At 37.9% G+C, this 14,526-nt stretch overlaps 1 protein-coding gene across 1 annotated transcript in view; it reads right to left on the reverse strand.

Annotated features, from left to right (window-relative positions):
• The window catches only part of BANK1 (B cell scaffold protein with ankyrin repeats 1), a 132,163-nt gene that overhangs the window by 99,578 nt on the left and 18,059 nt on the right, over nucleotides 1-14,526 (reverse strand). The window contains exon 3 of the mRNA XM_050338795.1: nucleotides 858-1,006. Within this exon, the coding sequence (XP_050194752.1) occupies nucleotides 858-1,006 (149 nt within the window). The remainder of the gene's footprint in view (nucleotides 1-857; nucleotides 1,007-14,526) is intronic.

Below are 14,526 nucleotides of genomic sequence, written 5' to 3' on the forward strand. Positions count from 1 at the left end.
GACAGCTGTCCTAATAAGAACCTAAAATACTTTAGAGTCACTTAAACTCTTACGGTGAGCTGACAGTAAAGTAAGAAAGATACAGCAGGTGATGTGAGACAATACCCCTCTACTACCTCCTGAACCAGAGGGAAAGTTACTCCCTTAGAACTGTACTGATCTCAACAATGAAACAATGTGTGTAAGTCATCGTTAAAAAACAGACAGTAAGCAAAATGGGTGACATTCCATGTACACTGCAACCTCCACATCTGACCATGGCCACTCACTTATATAAAGGAATGCAGTGCTGGATTTTGTACGTCCTCTGTTTACACCGTCACATATTTCTCACAGCAACTGATTAAAAACACATATGAACATTTACGTCCATTGAATATGCATGCAGATACGTATATATAAATATTTCTGATTTAATTTAAAATCCCACTAGGTACATGCTTACACAAGCGCTTGTGTAATTCATGGCATGGGCACATATGCACGTACCCAAACACCCATCATGGATTCTTGCCAAGCAGTACTCCGTATCTCTCAAGAAGAGCCTGACTACATGCTCCCTCTAAACTATAGGTCCCTCATGACAGTAATACTTCTACTCAAGCAGCCAAACAAATCTAATAGAGCTAAAATACCTCAGAGGCTATCTCCAAACTATTTTATTTGCAAATCTTTTGACTGCAGTGTGGATGTGACACAAAGGCAAAATAAATCCCACTGTAGTCTCAATGCACTCTCATTTTGGCCCCTTAACAATTTTGAAAACAAATAGTAGATATAGTATGATTAGACTGCAGAAGGAAGAGGAGAAGAACATTGAATGTTATCCCAAAAATTTTAGCATCCAAAAATCTTACCTCACATGATACTCTTCCTGGAAGCACCAATATCGACTGCTCCGCAGTTTCCAAACTTTTTGAAAGTACCTCATTTTTAGAACTGAAGTCTGTTGTTTCTGATGCTGCCATGACATTTGACAAATTAATATCAGAGCTAGTCCGGTGATCTGAAATAAATAATGTGGAATGAGAACATTGTAAATAATCCAAAATCAACACAACACAGCAATGATGTGTTTTCCAATGTATTACTCATATGGCATTTGGAGTCACATTAAAGGGCACTGCATGAATGCTGGAAAAATTCCTTTAATGTAAGTGTGATGACAAAGAGCTTGCCTCTGAAGTTCTGATCCTGCAGCCTTAATTTACATGAACAGGCTCTGCTCATACATTTGTCTTACTAAAATCAAAAGGGACACAGCCTTTAGACCAAAATCATTGCAACCAACCAGGTCACAGAGATCAGCCAGTTTTGTAGTCTCAAAAAAAAAAAATTCTCATACACTAGGATAAAATGGGACTTCTATCACCCTCCCTTTCCCCATATGAAAACAAACACATGCTAAATGTTTACAGCATCTGCCCACCTATCTGCAGGAAGGGTTAACATGAGGGCAGTGATACCTGTGACCAGGTAACTGTGAGAGTAGGCACAGACTTCCTCCATAGTATTTGCCTGCATTAATGGATGGAAGGCATACATTTCTTTAATTGGCTAATCTGGGTTTGGAACTGCTATGCCGGTCATACAAGTAGCTTGCAATCACGTTCTTTTCTGTTTTGCTGTACCAGAAAAGGCCAAAGAGCCATTGTGAATCCTTCACCGTATTTTAATCCTTCACAGAATTTTAATGATGAAATAGAACTGATGACTGCATCTGCAGAGCTCTGACTAAGCCTGTGTTTTAGCAAAGGTATTCTTCACACCTGCTACTTCTCAGCTGTGTCATAACTACTCCTTTCCAGACACTCTATTACCCTGTACAAAACACTCTAGCCACCCATCTCAAAGGACTGCAGCAGCTCTTCATCATGCAAGATTACTCAGTATACTGCAGTCACCTAGTCAGATTATTGATATCATTGCATGCAACTCAGAGTTAAAACCTTGACTGGTTGATGAGAAAAATATCCTGAGAGACATTCACAGTATCTTGTATTACTGTAAATTATGAAACACTCACAGTCAATTACATTCAAGGATACAAAGAAATATTCAGGCTCATATTTTCCTCTTAAATGGATGTAGAATATTAAAATAAATTAGTGATGGGTAGCATGCAGAACAGTAGTAATTTGGCTTTGCTCAAACAGTACCACAGCCATTTTGAGGTTTTTGCAAAAGTGCCCAAGTGACTGAGGTACACAAACCACACAGTGCTCCTAAGTGGCATAGAAACCTTTCCAGTGAGTGTCAATATTGGAAATTTACAATTCCTTTTCTCACTTGCTTGCCTTTATTCAGTTCATCTGATTCATATGCACCAGTTCATCTGATACAGAATGTTCTCTTTCCTTACCAATCCTGCCTTGCTTGGATTTTAATAAACTACTACTATAGTAAATGTACCTGCTGAGTGAATTATGCCAGGGCATGCCATATCTGACGTAGAATTTTTTTTTTCTCCAGAAATGTGCTTTGATTGTCAGAGAGATCTCAGAAAAAGGGTAAAAATAATAATAGAAAAGAGAATAACATTTTTCCATGTTTCCTCAAGGAAGCTAAAGTTTCTTTGAAGGTAGGTGAGTTTGGTGATCACCCCTAGTGAAATCTACCCAGTTTACTCCTGCTTACACTCTCATGCCTTTAAGGCAAAAAAATTCTGAATTTAAGCTGTGAATTCAGTGCAGATTGGTAAAATTACACTGAACCTATGTGTAGACATACTTTACGGAAGTAATATTAATTTCATTTGATTTATTTTAGAAGTTAAATAGGCTACACTGAACAAAGGCTATTTTGACTCCAAATGAGAGCCCACACACAGTTCAATGCAGTTTAACTAATCCAGCTCAAAATATAAGTACATTCATTTCTCTGATTATCACTGTGAAGATGAGACTTTATTTAGCACCGCCCTTCAGAAAAAGGAAGTTCTGAACTCTTGCTGAGGAAAACAGGTAGGATACTTTACAGCAGCCTTACAAGGTCTACTAGAAAGATGGAGAGGGACCTTTTACAAGGACATACAGGGATAGGATGGGGGGAATGGTTTCAGACTCAAAGAGAGTGTGTTTAGATTAGATACTAGGAAGAAATGCCTTATAGTGATGGTTCTGAGACACTTGAATAGGTTGCCCAGAGAAGCTGTGGATGCCTCATCCCTGGGAGTGTTCAAGGCCAGGCTGAATGGGGCTCTGAGCAACCTGGTCTAGTGGGAGGAGTTCCTGCCTATGGCCAGGGGTTTGGAACTAGGTGTTTCTTTCCAACACAACCACTCTATGATTCTATAATACTGTATGCCCAGAGCACATCCTTTGGGAATATTATGTGTTCACATTTCAAGTCACTCATAAACCTTACACTTAAGCACACAGAATGCACTTCAGAAGATAACTCATATGAGGTGCGCGCTGCTTCCGAAACTTTTTTTGGCCACTTTAGGCAAAGGAGTCTCACAGAGACAAGAAACCTTTCATTATCAGATTGACAAAATGAAAGGAATGAATAACAAATCTGGTAGGCACTGGATTCTCAGATGTCAGCCGTCTGTCAGTGATCGTTCTTTAAGGATCATGTAGATGCATTCTAATCTATGTGAAGTTCATGACAACTTTATTTGTACAGTCTGCACTCTACTTATCAAAGATGACAGTAGTCACTTTTACCTTTTAATGCCAATAATTCATCTACTGAGAACATTAATGCTAGTGCTAACAAGTTGGTTTAAATTAGGATAACATTTTCCTCCCCCACTAATTGCATTTTAATATTTTATTATGCCTTGTGATATCTAAATACAGTATCAGAACTTCAACTCTGTCACTACTGGGATAGCACAGCTATACCAATAATATAAAAATTATCAAAAAACGTGGTTCTTATATCAAAGACTTGGATATTTAAGAGAATTAGGGATTGTCCCGTTGACTCTGAAAGCAGTTAGTAATTTCTTAGCTAAAAACCATCAAGCAAGACCTCTTTCACTAAATGTCAGGTCTACCTGACAAACACTGAACTATGTACAACAGTCCAAGAACCACAGCGATCTGCATTACCACTGCTATATATCTAGTAACAAAACTTCAGAGCCATCACATCTCCAGCACTCAAATTCCTACCAGCAGTTGCACACTATCCTAAAACGTGGAACATAAGCAACCATACGAAATGTTGTCTGTCAATGCTGAAAAAGGAATACACCAGAGATTACACAAGGTTTGGCTTATCAGCATTAAGTGAAACAATGTAGCTCATAAAGGTGTGAATACTACATTAATGAAACTGTAGTAACACAAATGGAGCAATGTATATCCTCTTTACATTCTTGCTGTTAACCTGAAAGCAATGGCTAGGGAGCTCCACCAATTGCGGAGGCTTTCATAAAAATGGTCATTTAACAAGAATTTACAACTGAGGTTGAAGATTAGCTTAAAAGAAACAAAAAAGGAACATCATTATCATGCTAGAATATCTAAGAGAGAGGATTTATTAAAGGGTATTTGTTGCTTGGTGAATGTGTTCTTTTAATGTTTTATATAATGGTGACCTATCTGTGAGGTTTTTAAAATGTAGCAGTAATTATTAAAATAATGGATGAATAAAACCAGACCCTTTCTTGTAGGATCAAAGTATAAGAAATTATTAACTATATCTAATGATGCGTAGACAACACTAAGAGTCAGAAGCTAAAAAGAAAGGAAAAATCTATGATAATCGTCCCTTGAGTAATCAGGGCAGTACTACTGGGAATGATCATCTATTATAGAGGGTAATGCTTAATTTCCATCAGGTTACTTTTGTTGGCTTACTTTGAAAAATATCTACTGCTGATGGTCACACTAAAGGACTGATCTTAAATTTAAGTCCATTTTAAATAGCAAAATATCACACACATTTACTGTAACAGCTATTCACTTAATTGGGGACAGTGCTGATGTTTTCAATTTCACTTCAATATTTTCTCCTAATTCATGTAACTTCAATACGTCAACTTGGTATATTTTACACAAAACCCTTTGGAACACATTATTGCTTTCAATTTAACATTTTGAACTAAATTAATGACATGACTTTGAAATTGCATTCCTTTACATAAATCGAGAAATTTTAATAAAGCCTCTCTAGTCTCCTGTGTATTCAGCAAGTAATGCTTCACCATGGCTTCTAAGCAACTTCCCTGCCACGTCCAATCTTCCCCTGCCCCCCCAAATCCTAACACTTCAAATACACTCTTTAGGTATCCTTATTGCAGCCTACATGAGAATTGTAAGTATTCACTGCCTTTGTTTACTCGGTACTTGCTACATGTTTTGAGTCAACAATGTATGTGACAGATTTAGGGCATTAAAAATAGCAGAAAACAAACTTATGAAAGATTTATGTGTTTTCTAAGGCTACCCATGGAATGAATCTCTCAGTCAAAACTAAGCAGGTTTTACAAAAGCAAAATGCCTGCTGGCTTCACAAATTTCAGTTCTTCCTCAAGACCTGCTAAAGCAATGCTAGCTGAAGAACTGAAACTATGTTACAGAAGAGGTCCTCAATTAGCCCTAGATCACACATCATACAAAAGGATGAGAAATATGGGCAAATTAGGTTAGGCAGGTGACAAGAAATGGAAGGGTAAATTAGCGAATGTGGCCAACTTGCCACATGAAAGAGCAGATAGGGCATTCCAGCGCCAAAGATTAAAATCAGGAGGATCACAGCAGATCATTTAAGTGCAGGAGTCACCCCATCTTATATGGCAGGCCCACTCTCCAGCACAACATGAGGTAAGAGCAGAGGTGGTCCCACTGGGTTCTGTGAGGTAAACTGAAAAGGTTCTCATGCATAAGCGACTTCCTTGCAATTCAAAAGCCTGAAGTCAAACACGTGTGAGTGCCCTGAGGAAATATGGATTAAAGTAGAGCCATACTGAAAATGCAAAGTAACCTTCTGCAATGCAGAAAAAAAAATCAGGAAAAAAGATGTATGCACATCCTATTCTTCCTGCAATCCACCATAACTTTATCATAGACATTTATGAAAGATAATTTTCTTAAAGTATGGGTATTTGTAAATGCTGTATGAACTCAGCAGAGAATGCAGCAGAGTGGGATTGAAAGGGAGCCTCTAACTGCACAAATTGCTCTTTAAATTACCTGAGAAAGGCTGTGAGAAACAGGGAGGAAGAAAACATCCACCACACTGGGCTTCATTCAATGGGCCTGTTTTCCTCACATGAACATGAGATTTACTCATTTTTGTCATAAGCACTTCAATTTCAAAGCAAATTCCCTTTTCTGCTCTGTTGAAGTTTTCTTTTACTGATGGTGAGAGAAGGCTTAGGAATGAAAAGGCTTCCAAAATCACATAAAATTATTAATACATACTCAAACATATAAACATCAGATTTAAGTCTTAATTTCTTTCATTTGTTTTCTATCACATATAAATTCCAGACCAAGATAAATATATTCATTATTAAATCAGCTTTAAATAATGCTTCTCTCTATGCTGAACCATCTATCTTTTGCAAATACACTGACAGCTATCTTTGTTTTTCTCAAAAGCATTCTCAGTCCCAGTTTCTTCTGCATGGCTGAGTTCTTCTGTCAAAAACAGTATCTTTCTGTAAGTTGGCCTATTTTGCCCACGTCTCCAAAATCCTTTTATTACTTTATTTATGGTGTACAATTTTTCTTGCGAATAAGCATCAAATTGACATTTCCTCTAAAAGCTATGAAAAACAGTTTTTCCTTTTCTGAATATCTGGAGTTTATGGTGTTTATGTCATCTTAGCAACCAGTGGTGCTGCAGCTTTCATTCACATCTATTTCTCTCTCATAACAGCAGTCCCTGAAACCCCCCACATCTGTAACTTTATGAATTACTACACACATGTAGGCAAAGATTGATTTGCTGGGATGGTATATGCCCACCTGTTCTTTTATTATCGTGTATGTTTTTGTATGCAACAATTTATCACTCTGATATAATTGTAGCCTAATGGAGTCATCATGAAAGCATCTAAAGAGAATACAAAAGTCTTACTATGGGTAACGTTATTGGATCTGATAGTACAAGCAAAAGATCCTGCCTTCAAATAATCCCCAAAGCTGCAAAACACTTTTTACCACGAGTTTATCAATAATCTTTAGGAAATAACTTGGATGGACCTGTAGGCATGTCTTTATAAATATATATATACTTTCACATGATTGTAACTGTATATTCAATCTAAAACTATAAGAATTAACTAGTTCCTAGCTGGTCTGTGGTTTGGAAGGAAGATTTGACTTGGTGCTTTGGCTATGACACACACATTTAGAGGCTTTTGGGACTAATTTTATCTTCTACTGTTTATCAATTCATATTACTATTTTTACTGCAATCAAATCTATGACTTTCAGCTTCAGCAGCAGCACTGGGAACATGACAACTCTAATGAGCTTTAGACACACAGCAAGACTGTTCCCAAAGAGTTTCTAACTGTTAGGCACATGGATTCGTTTGGAAACAATTACTACCTGCCTGAGGTCATTTGGGTGCTGAGCAGAATTGTTGATGGAGCCCAAGCCTGTTATTTCCAGTTTCTACATTCTGCAGACTTCTCCAGGGAGAAGCAAACTGAAGTCTGGCCCTCTATATATACCAGCAGTTCTCAGTTATTAAAGCCTAATGTTTTATTAAAGAGTCCTTCAATCCACTTCAGAGTTACTGGAGTTCTACCAGAGTAAAAACATTTTGGCATTTTTGTTCCATTTCTCTGTGGTATCAGCACACACATATCTCACCTCTGTTTCAGTGAAGAATTACACAGCACTAAACACTGCTCAAAATCTGAGACGTGCTGCTGCAACTCAGACAGGCTGTCCTCCTGCTGCTCACTCAAAGTACCACTGAAGACAAAAGGACCAATAGCAGAGGCATTCAGAGTCGAAAGCAGACCTCCAAAACTTGTCAGCCTGATAAAAGAGGCCTGGAACTTCCTTATTATTCCAAAGGGGCTAGCTGCAGCTGCCTAGTGGCTCTATTGTATCTAAACTACAATTCAAGCCTCTCCCAGGTGGCCTGGCTCAAACTGCACAGTGTCCTTTAACAGCAGCACTGGGAGAGGGGAGAGACACTGGTAGCTGGCATTCTCAGCCTTCCCACTACTCAGAGTACAGGTTACATATCCAAAATAATATCAAAACGTACTGACACAAGGCTACACGCTCCACCTTATAGCATCCCTTAAATCAATAGGTAAGAGAAGCTAGCTTGGACTGTTGCAGGGCATTTACCAAATAGCGTTACCTTAGTCTGAGTATGACAGCAGAGTTCAATACATGCACAGGGCTCTTATCAATGCCTGGATTAAATTTATGATGCCGGTTTTGATCTGTACAGCTCTAAATTACATGGGATTTGTCTGTCTAAGAGATCTCCCTGTGCCGTGCTGCCACAGTTGCTGTCAGCAGAAAAACTCACACCAGACACATTTGGTATTAAACAAGGAAAAAAAAAGTGAGTTGTCAGCAAGACTGACTCACAGGGGGACAGGCTGCTTTGCAATTTACTCCCACCTTTAGTCTGAAATAACTAAAATCTATTGACCCTTAAGGCAGGCTAAAAGGTACACTGCATTCTCGGGAACACAATTAAGACTGGTATTTTTAGACATATCTGAAAACTATGCTTGCTTTCTAACCCCTGTTTATTTTCCCCTTGTTAGAAAGTAATCTGAGGTCTTTATCTTTTAAGACAATGTCCTTTAATCCAACAGAATGGACACATTTTACTAAAACAGGACTTTAGACAGCATTATAGGAAAAGAATACCATAACAGAGGCACTCTCGTGGCTCTTTATCTGCAGAAAGGATGCCATCTATTCTGCTAAAAAATGTTGGCCTTTCTCCAGTTCTGTTTGGTAAAGGGTACAGGTAACACAGTATACACATAAATCTTAGTTTGATGAGATCTTTGAGCAGGACCAAATGATGTTTGCTGTTAATAGGTAGACAGCTATTACCTTTTAAAATCCCCTTTTGTGCTCCACTTGCCCACCCCTAATTGCTTCAGTTAATTAGCGCTAGGATACAAGCTTTAATGGCAAATGTTAAAAAAGACAAAGCTGTTTCACAGAAAGGGAAAAGCTTTTCCTGAAGCTGCATATCACCTAATAGGTACCTAAATCTGAGGTTAGCTCTATTTTGCAGGTAAAATAATGAATACCAATTCCACAATAATGCATTCATTTTTTATCTGTGTGGTTACAAGGCTGTATACCCAGATCCTAGTAAGACTGCTTCCCTTTTCTACCTTAGCATAAATTAAAAATGACTCTTTGAGGAACAGAAAATTTCCTGAGGAACCACGAGGGAATTTCTCAAAATACAGCTCCCTAGTATTAAAAACAAGTCTTTTTTTCTTATATAGAAACCAGAGATAAAGTAAACACATAACAACATCTGTGACTGGCTAAAGAGCTGACTTGGTCAGTTATCACCTACAGGACTGAGTCCTCATACAAGCATATCATGGTCATTAGCATTCCACAACTGGATCTTTTCCCTCACTCAATAGCAAATCAATAGTTTTCGCATCTGCTTGTAGCTCATATTTCCCCATAGGATCTCAGTGATCATATTGTTTTTCCATTTTCCAATGTACTGCCTGACCTTTTCCCTCAAGGCCTTGCACAATTCACTTTAGTCAATCACTTCTTATTGATTGTTAGCGCCTGCTCATTCCCCATCTATCTCTGCTTTAATGGATATAGGTGGGGGAGGAGGTTGTGATTTTTTTTTAATATGTCCTGTCATCTACTCACTGGTCTTCCCACCCTTATTGCTTTAGATTACTCATTTAGATTTATACTTCTGTTCAATTTTCATTCCAGTTCAAGCTTAAATTTCATCTTCTCTCAGCTCATCCTTTCTTTTGCACAATGCCTTTATATACAAAACAAACCGCAGCTTCCAGCATGCCACTCTCCACTTAAGACCTCACATAAAGTGCCACTCTTTTGTGAATTTATAAGGTCTAGCAAAAAACCTTTCTTGGTTTATAATTTTTCCTGACACTTCTGGTTTGTATCTTTCACACAATTTAGCACGGCATACACTTTCTTCTTTCTAAGAAGAAGCAGAGAGAAGAGAGTCCCTGGAAACACTTTTTCGCAATTCATCCAAAGTCAAATCCTTTCTACCTGGAGATTCATCTACTTTCTGCAGGGCACAAATGCTGGCTCATTTGCAGCTGCCATCTTACCTTTCTTGGCTTTGTAAAGACTGACACGCTGAATCTTGGACGTTTCCTGGGCTACTTTTTCCTCCAAAGTTCTGTAGCGCTCCCTGTTGCATCACCACAAAAGGGACATTGACCACATATTTCCTTCCATTCATTTGGGAGTCAGTCTTAACCTCACGTTCAGAATACAATTCTTGGGAAGCCTATCCTTGTAAGATACAATAACAACATTTTCAGGACCAAGTTCTGGACCCACTGCCATTTAAGTAAGTACACAGAGGCCAAGAGCAAAATTTGATTCTATTTTTCTAGTATGAACATAAATAGGTGTTATACTTCATTTTTTCAGGGATAAGTGTTACAACTTCTTTAGTCTGGTCTGCAAAAGAACTCTTATTTAATCCTATTTCCAAAAAGCTGGGACTTATTTAACAGAAATACATCATGTTGAAAATACAAACAGTAATTTTGTTATAACAACAGTTGTGTGCCAAAAAATATACCAAGGATGCATTTCCAGAGCTCTTCTCTAGATGCCTTCCAATGATAACTTTTCAGTAATTGTGATTAGCAACCACAGTGCAAAACTCAGTGAGAGTCAGTAATACATTAGATGAAGGACATGGTAAGACTACAGATTGACACAGCCATTTTACAGTTCTACCTGCAAAAACACTAGCTGGAAATCTTAAATTATTTGTCAGCTTTAGAAACAGCCTCACAACTTCAACTAAATACTGACTGATGACTGGGCCAAAAGCAAGACATAAATTTGGAGTGTGTCCATTTCAAACCTTGGAAGAGCAGACTGAAAATGACAAATCCATTAATTCTAAAAAAAAAATAAAAAAAAATTATAAACTAAATAAGCAACGGTAAATTCACAGTATATAAAATTAGTACATGCCACTGCAGTAATGCTTATGCTCTAGTCATTTGACTTTTATTATTAACAAATTTTTTAGAAGTTTGTCCTAAATGCTGCTAAAAAACATTCACTTCAAGATGTCAGTGCATTCACTTTTCCAGGTGTAAGCAGTTTTCATCCAATTAGTGTCAAAAATAAGAGGAAAAAACATCACATACATGGCACACACTTCAGCATCTAAGGGTACAGGTTACCATGACTAGCTAGACAGATTGAAACATGAGCTGCTAAGAAACCTCCTAACAAATAAAGTCTTCTTTGGATTTTGAAGGAATAAGAAAAGGAATAACAAAGAACTCCAACAGTTTATACAGCAAGGGATGACAGCCTCAACATCCTATCTGTGGTTGCCATCTCCAGGCAGACACTTCAGTTTCCCTTCCAGTTTGAAATAGCCAGGATCTCATGTCAGATGAAACAAGTTAGTGACACTAACCAGATTTTGTTGACAGTCATTCCCTTTTCCAACCCTCATCTCTGCACTGGCATCCCAACAATCACTCTGGATGAATGGAGAAACACAGTATCTCAGGAAGATGTATTAATCTTTTAATTTTAGCGGTCCCTACAGAGCAATTCAAGGAGTCATTGACAGGGCAAAATGGAAATGAAGGCTATACCGCAGCACGTAACAAAATGTCTCTTCCACTCTTCTGCTTACAATACAGTCAAACAGATTATTTTAATTTTAATTAAAAAATTTAGTTGACATTTGAGGTGCTCTGCAATAAGCAGATGACCTCACTGCCTTAAAACACCAACAGTGGTATGTACTGTCTGAATGTAAATACACTGGGGAAGGATTAAACAAAGGCACAACCTTGTGGGCTCATCTACTGCAACGTTCCCTGGTAGTGAACGAGGCCAGAATCACCTACCTACTTTCCTCTATTTACTCAGTCGTGCATGTTTATGGGAGAAATCTTCACAACCAAGACTTCAGTTCACACATACACACACACAAAACCATACAGTGTTCAGTATTCACAAACAAACAAAACCACAAGTTCTAGTGATTTTGTTTCTTCTTCAACTTCGTTTTTTATTAGCATTCCAAGTCAGTGTCAAAATCCAGGTGAAATGGCCATTGAAGCCAATGGTAAAGCTCCCACTTAAATTAAGGGGTTTAGCTCAAGTCTTGCTGACTGCCTAAGAAAATCCATCATCACTGGTCACTGGTATTTGAGTACCAACACAAAGAGAATTTTACAGGAGAACAAGCAAAGCAGTAGATCCAAAATGTGAAGCATTACTTCACGGTATTCTATGTTATACCCAAATTTCAATAAAATTGATGCCACTGTACTAGGAATGAATCAGGAAAGAGATACCATGAAAAGCTATGGTAAAACCATAATGATTTCTTTCTTTTTCTGTGACCAGAACAATGGAAATCAGCCCCATATTTGAAGTGGTCTGAAGATTTGCATGTGTTAAGCCCTATTTTAAACTCCCAGCCTGTTTGTCCTACATTTACTTACTAGAGAAAAACACCCAATTCTGGTATCTCATTATTCCACATCTATACCTTACTAGTAGTTGCAAAAGCAGTTTTCTTCTTGGACATTAAAAGTGTGTGCAGGTACATGGAATATTTTTTAGGTAAGCAATCAGAAATTAAGGGCAGATTACTGTCTCAGGTAAAAGTTACATATTTGTTTTGAGAATTTTTCCTGGGCTGTTGAAGACTGTGGATAGCCTTTTCTAGTTGGGTTATGTTACTTTATGTACCTCTCACTTTTCAGTACAATAGCAGATAATGAATTTTGTAGAATTTTGTAGAAGTAAATTCTCCACATATTTTGGGGAGGGAAAAAAAGGGGAGGGGGGAAGATACCACTGCTTAGAGAAAAGACTGGAAGTGAAAGCGACAAGAGTTGTTTTATTGACCTGTAAACAATGAAACCTAATAAAACAGCAAGAAGACTAATGGATACTTACGACTCTTGAGCCGTACCAAGAAGTCCCACCAAAAAGTTTAGTAAGTGTCAGCTCACTTTAGAACCAGTGTCACAGAACATTATTTGTATTAGATAAGACCTGTTCTCTTTCTGCATCATCAGTACCAAGGACAATTACAGCAGAATTTCAGGACATTGAAAGAACTAAGCTACCTACCTCCAGATGCAATTACCTATCTGTATCTACAAATCCCTTGCTTAAACACATGGTTGCCTGAATTTGAAGTTTTTCAGGACTAAACAAAAACCACCAGTTTTGTCTAGTACCCCAGGGCACTGAATGAATACATCTGAAAGTATGTCAATTTAATACAGAAGGGGGTACAAGTTCAGCAGACCAAGGAGCAGCTGTGGAAAGAAACAGGAAAATTAAAAGACTGATGCAAACAAAGTATGTCTCTTGATTCTACTTTGAGCAACATCAGGGAATGCTGATAAAGAAAAGCCAGAATTCTGGAGTCACACTGGGCCATCTTAGATGTTAACACAGAAAAATAACATTTCTGATTGTTCTCCTCTTTCCCTGAGGATTACCTCCTTTTAGGACAATAGGCCCTTACACAAAATTCAAAACCAACTCTGAATCTCAGTGTAGCATTTTCAAACAATGAAATATTTTATGAACAAGTCCTGCTAAAGGAATCTTTTGACAACAACAAAAAATATCCTCTTCATGCACGAGATGAATATAATAAAGCCTGTCACCATTTAGGAAATATGTGTCAGAAGGGCCAGTTTCTATGTCTTAGTTCCCCCTTTATTCCTCCAAGAACATGTTCAAACAAGAATGACAAACCGTTCAGATTTTGTGTTTGAATCACATTACAGAGCAAACAAGCTCTCTGCTGAGTATAAAACCCCTTGCATTTTATTTAGTGCTACTCAGCATTTTAATTAGCATTGTCTTTTGCCTCAAATTTTTGGCATATATACTACTTTGGAGCTAGAATGAAATTTTAACTGGTAAAGCCCTACCTGCTCCAAGAAGATGAAACTTGAACCATCTGGTAGGTGAAATAACTGGAGAGGCGTTAGACTGATTTTGCACTCTTTCCATCTCAGACAGATGTGCAAAGAGATAGTGCAAAGAGAACAGTAGCCAGGAAAGAAGAAACAACTGAAAATTTACTTTGCCTATGAACTTGCCTGAGTATGGAGAAATCTGTAGTGGAAGAATAGTGATTAACAGCACCTAAGCTATGCCATTATTAAGACTCCCCAGAACTGTGAGGAAACAACCCAATTTAGCATCTATCTTTTAACAATTGTTCTAACTACCTGCAAGTCACTCCTGAGCCCTGGCATCCCTTCGTCCTAGGACCCTGACAGCCCGCTATCCTCAGAGATTAACAGAATTTAGTTACAGTCGAAGACATGGTGGGGACATTATAATTAAAGAACATTGCTAAATT

This window comes from Myiozetetes cayanensis, unplaced genomic scaffold (assembly GCF_022539395.1).
Source record: "Myiozetetes cayanensis isolate MyiCay16 unplaced genomic scaffold, myiCay2020 scf7, whole genome shotgun sequence".
In the NCBI taxonomy this organism is placed as follows: domain Eukaryota; kingdom Metazoa; phylum Chordata; class Aves; order Passeriformes; family Tyrannidae; genus Myiozetetes; species Myiozetetes cayanensis.